The 15,883-nt window shown below is 36.8% G+C and overlaps 1 protein-coding gene across 2 annotated transcripts; it reads right to left on the bottom strand.

Moving 5' to 3' along the window:
• Window positions 1–472: 472 nt before the first annotated feature.
• LOC105442315 (peptidase inhibitor 16-like) lies at window positions 473–11,317 on the bottom strand. Of its 2 annotated transcripts, none has more exons than XM_011674293.2 (4): window positions 11,078–11,317; window positions 3,008–3,093; window positions 2,242–2,345; window positions 473–1,111 (listed from the first exon to the last, which is right to left on the bottom strand). In XM_011674293.2, the coding sequence occupies exons 1-4, from the start codon at window positions 11,165–11,167 to the stop codon at window positions 1,104–1,106; spliced, it is 288 nt and encodes a 95-aa protein (XP_011672595.1). In that variant the 5' UTR covers window positions 11,168–11,317; the 3' UTR covers window positions 473–1,103. The 2 variants fall into 2 exon arrangements, with proteins under 2 accessions (XP_011672595.1, XP_011672596.1); XM_011674294.2 differs by lacking the exon at window positions 11,078–11,317 and adding an exon at window positions 5,511–5,806.
• Between the last annotated feature and the right edge of the window lie 4,566 nt (window positions 11,318–15,883).

A 15,883-nucleotide genomic window follows, 5' to 3' on the forward strand; every position in this document is an offset into this window, starting at 1 on the left:
GTTCTGGCAATGCTAGAAAATACATTCTCACAGAATCCAACAAAACTTACACAGAATGTTCAAGATTACAAATTAATGACATATGCCAAACGATTTTGGAAGAAAATGTATAGGGGCTGAGTAGTGAGCGTAGAAAGATAAGGAAATCAGGCCCGGCACCATGTGCTCAAAGTGAATGGGTAACATTGTTGAAGGTTGATGAAAAAATTGCTTAATTTTTGTATAAAATGTTACTTACTATATTCCTTCTACTGTACTAAACCTCTGACATGCAAAAAATCCTGAGCAAACTCTCAAACCACGAAGATATATATGGTTTTCTTTGAAGGAGTCGATGTATGACACCCCTGTAACAGTGATTAACAGTAAATTCTCCCAACCATTTTTGAATTTTTCCCTGTTATGGCCCATTTTTAATATATTTATACCGGCCTCTCCCGCAAAGAAAGGCCCCCCCCCCCCCCACCCGCACCCGGAAAAGTGGTAAAAATTTACCCTTCTATACCGCCTCATGCGCTGCGCATATTGCCGCTCCCGGCCCACGGCAAGTATATCCTTTGTGACTCAATTTTGTTAACACAATTAGGGCTGTGACAGAAGAATTCTCATTTTAAAAGAAGTATTAGCACACTAAAATTTAATTGAATTAATGAAAAAAACCTATATGGTAGGGATAATAATAAATATTGTCTTTCAACGATGAATAAAAACTATAATTCAAGATTTAGATAATGGTAAAAAAAAGACAGATAGGATCAAATTAAAACAAATAATGGTTACACAGACATGAACAATAAAGATTAAGGAAGAATAGAATGCAGTGTGCAATGCATTAACATTTAAAATATTACCAACCCAGACTTCGAAATAAAAATAAAAAGAAGGCCTCTATATATCTTAAATGAAGTAAATCACAACCAGCAGATTTTACACGAAAAAAATGAACCTGCCGTGGTTCGTGTGGCGGTTTAGCGCATTACCCCGAAATTATGATGGGTAGAACCGTAGAAGTAAAACTCAAAGTTGCAATCAGGTACTTTGGACGTGTTGTAGTTGGGTATAGTTCAGTCCAATCTCGTTGTCATGTCAGCCTTGCCAAGCCATTAGTTCACTAAACAAAGAGGATAATTGTGAGAAGTTAAATAAAACGCATCAAATACACCCACCACTTATCACAACAATAATGTTTAAAGGCAAAGTTAACATCGGTGGTAAGTTTTATCACTTTTATGAAACCGAGCCCAGGTGTAAATGGGTACCTGTATTTCTCTTTCTTGTTTCAAATAGAATCCCCCACTCTCTTTCTTCCTCTATTCAGTATCTAATATCTCCTTTTATGTTGCTTGCAGTCTACTTTTCTTTCCAGAAACACACCGTTCATTTTCTTTGACCTAGTCCTGATTATTATAGTGCAATATCTTTACACTGAGAGCAGCGAGGTAATTGGATGCAATGCTAATGCATTTACCAGTCTTTTATAGGCTTTTGTTTTACAATTTTATCAATGTAATCTATTTCACGTACATTTTACTTTCTATTGTACATGTTTTCTTATTGCTGCAATTTGTATAAATTCGGTATTTTACTTGCACTGTAGAAACATGTATAATTCAGTTTGTGACTACCAGTCATGGTTAAAGGGGTAGTTCAACCTGATATTGTATTTTAATAGAAGCAGAAAAATGAAAGAATCAGGTCAGTGAAAGTTTGAGCAAAAACTGACTAAAAATAGTACAGTTATTAATTGCTGCAGGTGCGATCAATCAAATACAGATTGGTAACTCTGTGACGCATCTTGCGAGGTCCTTTTCAATTCGCCCTGTTTGTAGTAGGTCAATGGTTCTACTAAAAAACTTCCAAAAAAAATATATTTTCCCCTCAGAAAATGTTCAATTATACAATTATCCTAAATATCTTTTTTTTTAAAGGAGTTTGTATACAACCCCGATATGGCACTTAATATACTGTCATCAATAACTAAGAAAATTAAATTAAAGTTTATGAAATTTTCTGTACAGATAGAATTGGAGAGGAGCTCGCAGGATACGTCAGTGTTGCCAATTTTTGTTCCACTGATGACAACTTCAAAATTCATAACTTTTATCATTTGAATCGGAGATCAAATTTTCACTGATTTATTTCTCTCATTTTTCTGCTTTTATCAATACCAGAGTTGACTTCCCTTTTTAATAAACCTTGATTGAATTGAATTTGTAATAAAGTTAATTGAATTATACTTACAGGTGCAGAGATTATCCTCGCAACTATATGTATTTCCTCCCCTGGCAGGACACATAGAACAGGGTGTACCTGATTGGTATGGGCGACCTGACAACATGTTAGGTCTGGAAGATAGTAAAATAACGATTTAATATCAAGACCTTCGAGGAATCAACTCAAGGACAAGTTTAATTCAAATAATTCCATCATTCTTCACTACTTTTAATTAAAACTTGTTCAGCTGTGGTTGAAATATATATTGATAAAATGCATTGTACTTTTTTCATGGGGGGTGGGGTTTTTCGTTCAGCTTCGTTTACGGTTCTCAATTTACAGAATTGTGCAGTCAAACACCAACAATTTTTTTTTTTTTTTTAAATTGCACATCTTGAAATATGTTTACTTTACATTCAGTATTTGATTTACTTTCTGATGGGTTAATGTTAAGTTATAATTCTTACAATATCTCCCGTCTCTCCAATATATATTTTCCACAACATAATAGAGAAAGATAAATATGATATGATTATGACTATGAGTGTAACAATACATAATATGCTAATTCCGTTTCCAAGCAATGTGCCATTTCAAAGCAGTCATGTACTCATGTTTGTGCGTGTGCGTGTGTGTGCGTGTGCGTGTGTGTGCGTGTGCGTGTGTGTATGTGTGCGTGTGCGTGCGTGTGTGTGTGTGTGTGTGTTATTGTGATAGTGTGTGTGTGTGTGTATAAATATCCCGGGCAAAATAGGAACAATGACCATGCAAGGATGACAACGAATCAAATTACCCGGGTCCGTAGTTACAGACGAGGTGTGTCTTTGCCCCACATTGAGCCTTGCCACATCCAACGAAAGAGGTTGCAGCCCAAATCAGCTGTATAAACCAAAATGAAGAAAAAATGGTGATGACAATAAAACAAGTTCAACAATAACAACAACAACAACGACTACAACTACTACTACTACTAATAATAATAACAATAACAATGATAATGATGCTAATTTATCACATAATAAATACGATGATAATAATAATAATTATAAAATAAACAACGTTAAGCAAAATAATAAAATTAATAATCCTAATAGATTAATAAAAAATTATATATATAAACATATAAACATACATACTCTTCATTTCCAGAAGAAAGAAAAAAATGCAACATTGTTACTGAAAATAATTTTGGAAACTCAATTAAATAATACTATCAAACGATCAAATCCTCTCCAAATTTAACCATTTTTAATCAAATTTGTCAGTTTTGTTAGCAAGAATACTAACCTGCCTCTCATTTATGTAACTATTCCTGATATGTCGTTGTATTGTCTGGAAGGTCCGTATAGATTTGTATATTCGAATAAATATAATTGTTGTCTAGTTCAAATTATTACATAATAAATAATTTCGTTTCTCAATGAAACCAAACAAAACATGTATTAACGACAGTTTTATTCTACAACGTGTTACAATGTATAACCAGTCAATCAAACGACTCCAAATCGATTTGGTCACGTTACATGAGTAAAAAAAGTGCACCATATCTTCCTCTTCTCTTCCACAAAGGGAACAGTTCTAATTTAGAATTATTTAAATTTTCACAAAATCTTTATTCAAATATAGTATCCTTAGCTATTTAAAAGTCTGTACTGAAGTACCGAACTGTTGTATGCATTATACAGCGAAACATAACACTGAAATAATATTTCATATATTTATTATACTTTGAAATACTATCTGCATGCCATCTATTACATAATGATATTCAAATGATCGTCCTTTTCTTTTAGCATGACTTGATTTATATGTCTACATCCTTTTTTTTTAATCTTCCAACAAGCATGAAATATCTTCAAGGCATAAAGGTCCATATACTTTCATATTACAACTTTCCAATTGGGTCTTGTATTTGCATTGAATTATTTGACAAAGTGCGTAATAATGAAGAAAATGTATTTAATAATTTGTTATTATCATGTTCTGTATGTATACTATCCTTATCATGTTATTATTATCAATAAGTTATACTTTTACAGGTATGGTGTGGTATATTTTATTTATTCACGGTTAAAAACAAAAATACAATTGTGCCCGCATTCAGCAAAAGCTGTTTTTCAGCGAGGCTGAACATAATTAGAATAGAATATAAAACAATGAAAATACAATTTACAAACAAATATGCAAGTTATAATAAGTGAACATATTTACAGAAATTTAAGTACAAAATAGAATCATAGTGACAAAGTTATAATAAGTGAACATATTTACAGAAATTTAAGTACAAAATAGAATCATAGTGACAAAGTAAGGGGGAAGGGAAAAAAATACCATCGAGACGAAAGAAGAGAGCAAATATCTTGAATTTTACTAATCTCAATGTTGTAAGATTTAAAACATTCATAATTCTGATATCGTTTGGTAGGGTATTAAAAAAAAATGATGCATGGTATAATGGACTATGTTGAAGAAAATTTGTGCGGTCTTGGAAGAGGGATTTGTGAATTTGCATAACGAAAAATATAGCCTATATTAGTATTAAGTTGGATCGATGACGATAAGACAGGTGGACCAAGATGATGTAACAACTTAAATATAGTAACTAAAGCCTGTTTGACCCAGTATTCTTTTAGCATGTCAATTTCAAGGGTTTTATGAAGAATTTCAAGGTGATATCTACTATTAACTCCAAGTACAGATCTCAAACACCTATTTTGTAGAGTTTGCAGTTGTTTTAACCGAGTTTCTGTACCGTTCATCCAAATCGTGCTGCAATAAGCGAAATGAGGCTGAATAAAGGTTTTGTACAGTATTAATGCTATTTTTTCATCTGTGACAGAAACGACTCAAATTTGACTTTGAACCAGTTAACATGACCTGACAGTTGTCAACGTTAAGCAACAATTCATTATTTTAAAGCCATGTCGTAGCTGATTTCAAATCACCATTGATTACTTTCTCTAATATATCTTTGGGTCTTTTGATGCAAAAATACATGCAAGTGTCATCCGCATACAGAGAAAGGGAACATTTGTTGATTGATTTATATAAATCATTCAGAGTGATAATAAACATCAATTGCCAAAGGATACTTCCTTGGGGCACTCCGCTTGTTACTTTTCTGATCTGTGACATGCTACCGTCTACCAAAGTGCATTGTTCCCTATCATGGAAATAATCCTGAAACCAACATATTGAATTTTGATCAAAACCATTATAGCTTTTTAAGCAAAATCTCAAACGATACAAAATCGAACGCTTTTTATAAGTCGAGCAATACAATACCTACTACATACCCATTGTCTAATTTTGTTTACAAACATCTTCTGTGAGAGATAAGAGTGCAGTCAAAGTCGAATGTTTCGGGCGGAAGCCGTGTTGATTATGACATAATAGTTCATTCTTTGAAAGGTAATCATACACTTGATTAAACACAAGTTTTCCAGCACTTTAGATAATACAGGTAAGACCGATATTGGCCTATAGTTGCGTGGATTAGCTCTATCACCATCTCTGTGAATAGGCGTCACCCGGGCCCTTTTCCAGGCACCAGGAATTGTCCCCTTTCTTAATGACGCATTGATGATTTGAGTTAGCGGTTTAACAATTCTATTGTTCTTCATTATTCTATAGAATCTTTAACTAAACTTGCTGGTATTTGATTGAGACCAGTGGCCTTATTCCTTGCAATATCATGAATACATTTCAAAACATCATTATCTGTTATCTCTTTAAACTTTAATGTTGAGCTTACTTGAGTCATATACTGATCCATATTACCACCAAATATTTTGGTTCTCTTCCCTTTAGATGGTAAATCTACAAAATGATCATTCAAACATGATGCAATATATTTTGAACCTGTTATTTCTTTATTGTCAATAATTATCTTTTGAAAACCGCTATCATTGACATTTTTAGGTATGATACGTCTCAATGATTTCCACATTGCATTTAATTTACCTGCATTATTCGAAATGTTTTCTTCACTTAAAGCTTCAGAGTTTTCGTTTGACTTGACATAGGGCTTTTTTAATAAATCACAATTGAGATCCCAAAAGATATTAAATTCTTTAGAGGATGACTCTAAGAGTTGTAACAAAGTTTCACATTTCTCAAAGTGTGCATTATGGGAATTTGGTGGTCTGTACCAATATACTATTAAGAAGGGTTTTTGCTTTGGTAAGCAGATTTCCAAGCACATTAGTTCCAAACCATCAACAAAGAATTCATTTTTTATACTGAATGGTACGGTATCTTTAATATAAGTTATAATTCCACCACTATTTTTATTTCTATCTAATCTCACAATTTTATAACCTGATATGAATATTTCAGGGTTAGAAATAAAACCATCTAATCGAGTTTCACATAAGGAAAAAATATGCATGTTAGATGTGGTTAAAATATTACGAATCTCTTCAAAATTCTTCATCAGAGAGCTGACATTTAAATGGCAAATATTAATACCAGAGAGTGAATTCAGCTTTTCAAAACATTTATCGACACTTTCATAGTACATGCATCCGCATTTCGAGAACAAATATCAGGTTCATCGACGTATCGAGGGAGTTCTTTAAGACTACAAAAATTACACATCCAATTGGCATCAGAGTAAAACGTATCAGTAGATGCATGTGTACATCTCAGATGAGCTCATTTGTTACAATGTACACATAATGAGGCATTATGATATTCTTTCACTTCTTTCCGGCAACCTAAACATGGAAATTCAACGTGAGTCAGATTAATTTGTCCAGGCATGATATATAATTAGCTATCGAAATATAACAGAGTGGAAAAGGAGTTCTTACAAGTTTTCAATGTCTTGTGTAGTTCTGATCCTGGTCTTTTTAGTCCCTTGTACTTAGAGCGAAGATGTTTCCATCCTGAGTCCAACAGGACTTAGACTTCTTGATGCTAACAAGTTCCCAAAAGAGGCTAGCTCGCTTTGTAGTGAGATCCTCCTTTAGCCATATTTTCGGTCCATCAACATTCTTCAGTCTCGTCCTGGCTCTTTACACATAATTACGGATATTATATCTGCTAAATTTTACTATGATCGGTTTCGGTTTGTTCCTCCTCGTAGTACTCGCGTACGGTGGCGAAGTCGATGACTCGCGTCCCTCGTCAGCAGCGTGGCTCGGACGTGGAGAGATGCGGTGACCAGGGGCGTCGCCAAAGGGCAAGGGGGGTGTGGGGGTGCGACACCCCCCCCCCCCCACCTGTCAGGATATTGTCGGTAAAAATGCGCAGCCGTCGGGAAAAAGAGAAAAGGGGGAGGGGGAAAAAAAAGGAAAAGAAAAGAAAGAAAGGAAAAGAAAGGAAAGAAAGGAAAGAAAAGAGAAGAAAGAAAGAGAAAAAGAAAAAGAGGGAGGAGAGGAAAGAAAGGAAAAGAAAGAAAAGAAAGAAGGAAAAAAAGAAGTAAAAAGAGTGAAAGGGAAACAAAAGAAACGGGGGATGAAAGAGAGGAGAGAGAGTCTGAGAGAGGAGGAGTGGGAGTAAAAGAGAGAAGGGGGTTGATGGATGGAGTCGTCTCGTCGAGGGAGCAAGAAAGACACGGTTAAATATGTTGCTGTGTCGGGTCAGCTGTGTCGGTATTCTTGCTCGATCCTCGTGTACTATATCAATGCAGAAGTTTGAAGTCGGTGGGATGTATATTGTCGGTCGGCCGACAAGTTTTTTTCCCTACGAACTGTTACTTCTTATCCTCTGTGACGACTTCAAGAGTGACTACAACTACAATACTTGTATTTTTTCGAAGTTTCAATTGCCTCTAATATCAGCTAAAGAAATCAGAGCTTTAAAATTTCCGGGGAAAACTAAATTCTAACAAGGTTTAAGAGTCAACAACGGTACGACGAATCGTCTTCCTTTCTTTATATTTTGATGAAACGCCCAAAATTTCGCGCTGAAGGGGAAACTTCATTTAGACGAGTCGAGAACGGTACGACGAATCCTGTTCTTTCTCTAATAATTAAAGGAAACGTCAAGGCTTCCGCGCTTCGCGCGAGATGGGGAAACTGAATTCAGACAAAAATAATAGCGCTTATGTATAGTCAAAACGGTACAACGAATCGTGTTCTTTCTCTAATAATATGAGGAAACGTCAAAGCTTTCGCGCTTCGCGCGAGAGGGGGAAACTGAATTCGGATGAATAGGGCTTATTAAGAGTCGAAAACGGTACGACCAATCGTCTTCTTTCTCTAATAATTTAATGAAACGTCAAATGAAACGCTTCGCGCGGTAGGGGAAGCTTCATTCAGATAAGGATTAAGAGTCGAGAACAGTACACCGAATCATCTGCTTTTTCTCATAATTTAATGAAACGTCAAAGCTTCCGCGCTTCGCGCGGGAGGGGGAGAAACTGAATTCAGACAAGGATTAAGAGTCGAGAACAGTACACCGAATCGTCTGCTTTTTCTCATAATTTAGTGAAACGTCAAAGCTTCCGCGTTTCGGTACAACGAATCGTGTTCTTTCTCTAATAATTTAAGGAAACGTCAAGGCTTCTGCGCTTCGCGCGAGAGGTGGATACTGAATTAAGACAAAATTAATAGGGCTTATTTAGAGCCGAAAACGGTACAACGAATCGTGTTCTTTCTCTAATAATTAAAGGAAACGTCAAAGCTTCCGCGCTTCGCGCGAGAGGGGGAAACTGAATTCAGACAAAATTAATAGGGCTTATTTAGAGTCAAAACGGTACAACGAATCGTGTTCTTTCTCTAATAATATGAGGAAACGTCAAAGCTTTCGCGTGAGAGGGGGGAACTGAATTCGGATGAATAGGGCTTATTAAGAGTCGAAAACGGTACGACCAATAGTCTTCTTTCTCTAATAATTTAATGAAACGTCAAAACTTCCGCGCTTTGCGCGGGAGGGGGAAGCTTCATTCAGATAAGGATTAAGAGTCGAGAACAGTACACCGAATCGTCTGCTTTTCCTCATAATTTAATGAAACGTCAAAGCTTCCGCGCTTTGCGCGGGAGGGGGGAACTGAATTCAGAAAAGGATAAACAGTCGAAAACGGTACAGCAAATCGTCTTCTTTTTTATAATAATTTAATGGAACGTCAAAGCTTTCGCGCTTGGCGCGGGAGGGGGATTCATACAGCCAAGGATTACCAGTCGAAAACGGTACAATTAATCGTCTTCTTCTCCTAATAATTTAAGAAAACGTCTAAGCCTAACGTCTAAGGCCAATCACCCATACCCAACTAATGAGCGCGCTTTTAAGTGATTCTCTTGCTCACTACCGCCCCTCCATAAAATAAGATCCTAGCTCCGCGCCTGCATTAAAATATATAGCTATGATGCTGACTTAATTGAAGAAATGATTCGTATATTTATGTCGTCGAGGAAAATGACCATTTTGCGCATATGCAAGTACTATAGATACTATAGATAGATAGTCGGCCCCAGGTTTATAGGGTTGAATTTGTAGATATTGGACATTTAATTTTTTCGGTAATTGGTGGCTAGTTTTGTCGGTAATTTGTTGGCCTCTTCACCCCCCCCCCCCCCCCCCCGACTGAAAAAGGTCTAGCGACGCCCCTGGCGGTGACTGCTATCTATCCGGTTGAACTGTAAGACCGAGCTTCGTCTGTCTTCTATTTCTTCAAATCCAAACTGACAGCTTGATACACTTTCTCCACAACTTGCTCCTCCAATTTTGCAGCTATTACGTTGTATACATCGTCCGCTATACGTTTGATCGGGTTCATCGCTATTATATTCATTATACGTATATCTTATTCTGATGTTTCATATGATATTCATTTGTACATGTATTCAAATATGTTATTCAGATATTTATCATCAATAAATGGCCTGTCGGAGGGTCCAAAAAGAATAATCATCATCACCATCATCTTCGTCGTCGGGGTACGCTTTTTGTAAAAAGGACGCTACCAACAAACAGTTAAATTGTTCAAACCCATGGCAAATCTAATTTTTTTTTTTTTTTTTGTAACTCAAGAATGGAAGGCGGACTGGTTGAATTAGGTCCTTTGTTGAATACTTTTAGATGTAAGCTGTAATCTGTCACATTTTCAAGAAACATACTTAAACATGACCAAACTTGGTAAGGATATCAATAATAAAGTTGTTAAAGGAATAGTTGAGTTTTGTTGCAGAGGGCGCTACACAAAAAAAAATGGTGAGATAATGAAAAACTGAGTGTCAAATTTGAAAGAATATACAATTCAAATGACAAAATCAAGATCAAAATCGGTTCTGAGAACTACTGAAATATCCATAAATATAACCATTTCTAATATTTGTGGTGCCCTACAAATTTTCGGTAATTTTAAACCAGCCGTTGAAAAACGAGATAGCGCCTTATACGTTTTATTCAAGCCAATGCCAATGTTTGCTTTTTGATGGCTTTTTCGTGTTGGTTATAATACGCATAGCCAGCCGGTTAAACCCCCTTTTTTGTATTTTTATGTGTGTAACCCCCCCCCCCCATCCCCCCCCCCTCCCCCAAAAAAAAGAAGCCTAAACCCCCTCCCCCCTCCCCCCCCCCCCCCTTTGGATTGATTTTTTTTTTTTTTTTTTTTTAATTATTTAAAAAAAAAATTATTCACATGGCTGACCTAAAACAGGTGACCTTACCCCCCCCCCCCCCCCCCCTCCCCTCCAACGGAGCAAAATGTCAAATTTTCAAATTCCGAGACCAAAAAAAAAAAAGTGTCCTCTTGTGTGGGTCCGGACATTATGATGGCGTTTTTCTATGCACATTACATCTTCACTTGGCAGCCCAAAGGGGAAGTTAAACCCGCTAACCCCCCCCCCCCCCCAACCCCGTAGATCCGCCACTGTTTATGTATTTTCAATGGCTAGTTTTAAGCTTTAAAACTCACCTGAATGTAAGCGTTACAGGATGCGCCGGCAGCTAAACACATGTTGGTGTCGAGGTTATAATTAGCCTTCTGACTATTCCACGAATTCATCAAAGAAATGAGACTGCTACCGAACCCTTTGGCGATGTTCTGGCCTACCACGCCCCATCTTTCTGTAGACGGGTTGTTGTAGCCGAAGGTGCATTGGTCAGCCCACGTCTGCGCCAACGTTGCAAGCTTGTTGCCCCATTGCTGTTACCAGAGAACGAGGCAATAATTGGATTGTTTGTTTTGTCATTTATTGCGGTTCATTGAAAGAAAATGGGTTGTAGAAACAGTCCAAAGACTGATACATACAAACATTATATAATTGCATTGAAAAGAATAAATTCACCAAAACTGACAAGGAACGAAAAAAAGGGATAAGAAAGTAAGAAGAATTGTTCAACATATTGCACTTATCTTTAAAAAGATAATAAACTCTAGACATCGAAATTGTTACAGGTAATTTTTCCGTTTGGACGTGATAGAAGAACTTTAAAGTCATTATTACAACCATCCTGGTGAAATAATCATAAAAAATTCTCCTCGTTTACCCATCGTTACAAAACTCGATAATTTTCTGTACTGTTTACTTTTTTTTGCTTCCATTTATTGAAACGTTGATTATAACCTTCCATGACCTGGTATGAATACACGTATGAATAAAGAGTGGCCTACTTGGGATACTGAATAAACACTGTCTTCTATACAAACATTTCAAGGCTCTGACTCGCAGGCCCAGGTTTAAAACCAGCTGGTTGATCTTACTTTCACATTCTTACTGTCCGAACCTTGAGAGTCTTCTCATTCTATTGTATCCCAAGTTGGCCACTCTAAGTATTCAAATTTGCATTTCTTTTCTTATTTAAAATCTTTATATATCAATTTGAAATCCAACTACCACATAAGTCTGTGAATATTGATGTGCATCCCCTCTTTCTTTTCTCTTCTTTTTTCTGTCTTTTCCCCCTTTTTACCAATATTTTGTTCTTCCATATTTGTATTATTATGTATCCTTTGAGGGTAGTCATACTATCAAGCTTTGCTTATTTTGTCAACCCTCCTGTTTGATGTTCTCGATTAGTTACACCCAGCCTTACCTTATTCTACATATATTCTTTTGTCATGTGTAAATTTGCAATATTTGTTTGTTATATATTTGTAAAAATGCAAAAGAAAAAGAAAATCAAACAGAAATAAATAAATCAAATCAAATCAAATCAAATCAAAATATTTCTCATAATAAAGTAAGAACAGAAAATAGAAACGTAAAGAGACATACTGCAAAAAAAAGAAAAGAGGGAGAGAAAAACAAAATCAGAAGAGTGCCATTTCATTTGCTCATATAGTTTACATTGAAACCTTTACAGGTAATTAAATAATTAGCATTGAATAATGATATTGGGTATGTAGGATCATAATTACGATGGTGGGTTCGCATATAGCGCTCATGTCTAGCACTGCTACTTTTGGTGCTCGAATATTATCAACTTGGTTTTAGCACATTCAATGCATGGCACAAGATCGCAAGACAATCATCGTTGTACACGAGGCGTCATTTGCTTGACGCAAGACTGCGTCAACGACTGGAGCGGTCTCTGATACGTCATGTGAGAGTGATATCGTGCAAACTAAGCGAAACAGAAAAACGGTCTCCCCCAGGGTGGCGTCCTGGCGCCAACACTCTACAACATCTACACTGCTGACATACCTTCAACAAAGAACACTCGAAACTTCATCTATGCAGATGACACCTGCATCACAGCCCAGCATAGTACCTTCGAAGCTGTTGAACTCCATCTGAACACAGCGCTCGCAAACCTTTCGGAGTACGTACTACAGGGCAAATTACCTACGGGCAAACCCATCCAAGACTCAGGTGTGTGTTTTCCACTTGAAGAACAAGGAAGCAAAGAGAGAACTGAAGCTAAAGTGGAACAATGTGCAGCTTAACCACTGCGAGTATCCAGTGTATCTAGGTGTAAAACTTGACCGCACTTTATCGTTCAAGAAACACATCGAGAAGACAATAGGCAAAGTAGAGTCTCGAAATGCAATCATCGGGAAGTTGGCATCTTCACACTATGGCGCTGACCCCAAAACTGTACAAAGTGCAGCTGTTGCCCTCTGCATGTCATCCGCAGAATATGCTTGCCCAGTTTGGAGCAGATCAGCCCATGTGAAGAAGCTTGACACCACACTCAATAACACATATCGAAAGATAACAGGCTGCCTGAAACCAACAAAAGTTGAGGAGATATATCACCTCGCTGGCATTGGATCTCCTAACCAAAGGCGCACTAACACCTGCCTAAAGGAACGAATGAAGCAGGCGACAGATGACAGACACATGATACACGGATACTTACAACCCCGACACAGCTTCCTCGATTCTGTCCCACCACCTGAACAGAATCCTCCACCATCAGCCAAGCCCGTACTCATCAAAGGGCTTAACCTGAAGTGGCCGGAGTGGCAATGCCTAAATCGAATGCGGACGAGAATGGGGCGGTGTAAGGTCAATATGGCAAGATGGGGCTATGCCCATGAAGGAGATACTCTCTGCGACTGCGGAGAGACTCAGACGATGGACCACTTCTTGCAGTGCGGTGGAACGGGTTGCACAGATGAAGACCTGGCCCTTGTTAATGAAACGGCCATTGCAGCAATCGGGCGATGGAAGAACTTAATTTAATTTAATTTACTTTTAATTAAGGAACTTTACATATTAACTATCTTGATCTAAGGAGACACGAACGAACGAACTAAGCGTTACTGTTAATTTATGGGTGTATGCATTATTTGCCCTGACGGTTTGATTAGCGCAAGCAATGATGCAAAGCATTCCTCGTATGCGCAAATGGACGTACACACTTGATTCAAGCCGCCGAAATGGCGTTATCAACAAACTCATTTTGCTCACCTGTTGCATTATTACTTGCGCTAATCAGCCTGTGAGCGCAATTAGCTTTAATATGCACCGTTGCCGTGGTCCAGTGGTTCATTCACTTGACTCTCAATTCAAGTGTTGAGGGTTTCGATACCAGCCCGGCAGCGTCTCATTTTTTCGTAGCCCGGCACTATATCGGGCAATGTTTTCTTTATTTTGCACGTATACACCATCTGTCGCACCAAAATCAATATACATTCAATGCATAATTATTTGAACCTCTTAAACCAAATAAGTTATCTTGCAGTGAAAATATTATTCTATTTCTGGTTCCAGTATATATCCAATATGCCAACCTATCCCAAATAATTATGTTTAACATGCGTACAATGACATAGCAGATTGTTTCACTCTGTTCATTACAAAATGGACATTCTTTTCTTTGGACTATATTAAGTTTAAACAGTAAATCATTCGTAATTTTTAATATGCGTTGCAAAACCTTAAACTGAAACCATCGTAAGCCCACATCAATGATACAATTAAATCCAATTGAACAATATTTTCCCCAACTCTTGTCATTCAGGTCGAAAATGCATTTCCATTTAAGAAAACTTTTACATTCTGCTTTTCTTCTCTTTAATAAGATTGCATAGATATGTCATATGTCAACATCCTTAAATACGTAATATCTGGAAAAAGGGGTTGTGGCTCCCTGTAAAAAAAAGTACAATATCATTGCTAAACCCTTCTCTAACTGCATCGCATAATCAACGATAAAAAAGGAAAATTATTTTAATATTATACTTATCTTCCAGAGAGAAACAAAAATATCAATATTAAATTTTTGTCTCTAAAATATCTTTGTCAAAACGAACTCTTACACAATGTTTTACTATTTATTGGGCTATTGCCTATTTTAATGTAATCATTATTCCATAAGGGTTAGCAGGAAATGTACAGTAAGGGTTAATTTTAAATAATGCGGTTCGGGCAAGAAAAATTGCAAAAGAAAGAGGATATTGCGTTCTATTGAGCCACTTACCAATCTCTTAATTCAGGAAGTTTTTAATGATTGGCAATGTGTGTATATATCTATCATTTTGACCCCTTCCCCCCCCCCCCCCACCTGCATAACTTTGTGCCATTTGATTTCCACTTATTTTTATCAGGTTTTCTCTCCCCCCCCCCCCCCCCCCCATAGAAATCTATAAAAGTGAGCATCTATATCTTTCAAAAGTTTTTCACCTGCGGATTAGGTATAGACATATTAACTTTTAAACCAGACATTGCATTATATTAATCTAAAATGTTTAACGTTCACAATAATAATAATAATAATAATAATAATAGCATTTATTAGTATCATTATTATTATTATTATTATTATTATTTTTATCGTTATCAATATTATCAATTTTAACAAATATTTCTTGGTGCCTCTCTCTGCAAATCTTGAAAATGTTTATGGTTAGGCATAATGTTGGTCCAGTGTTGAAGCTACGAATTCGGTTAGTGTTTAGGAAATTGACTTGGAGCAAGTTTCGCAAAAGAAAGTGGTGTCGCAAGATCAGTAAGTATCGTATATAACAAAACTTACCAGAGGTACCATATTTGCAGCAGGTGGATTTACATTACTACGGTACTTGTTATGTCGAGTCAGGATAGTTGATTTCTCCTCTGGGGTGAGTCCATAAGCCATCTCTCCAAAGGGGGCTGCCAACACAAGTACGAGGCTCAATGCGGGAATCATGATGATGTGGTATAGGTAGAGGTAGGCACAGCTCAGATATGAAACAGCTCTTGGAATACTGACGTTTATATTAGGGCTGGTGACCTACTCTCCGTCCCGGAGAAAGTGAATTTCACAGTCGAAATATTAATTGATAATATGC

Source organism: Strongylocentrotus purpuratus, unplaced genomic scaffold (genome assembly GCF_000002235.5).
Source record: "Strongylocentrotus purpuratus isolate Spur 01 unplaced genomic scaffold, Spur_5.0 spur5_scaffold_15, whole genome shotgun sequence".
NCBI classification, from domain to species: Eukaryota; Metazoa; Echinodermata; class Echinoidea; order Camarodonta; family Strongylocentrotidae; genus Strongylocentrotus; species Strongylocentrotus purpuratus.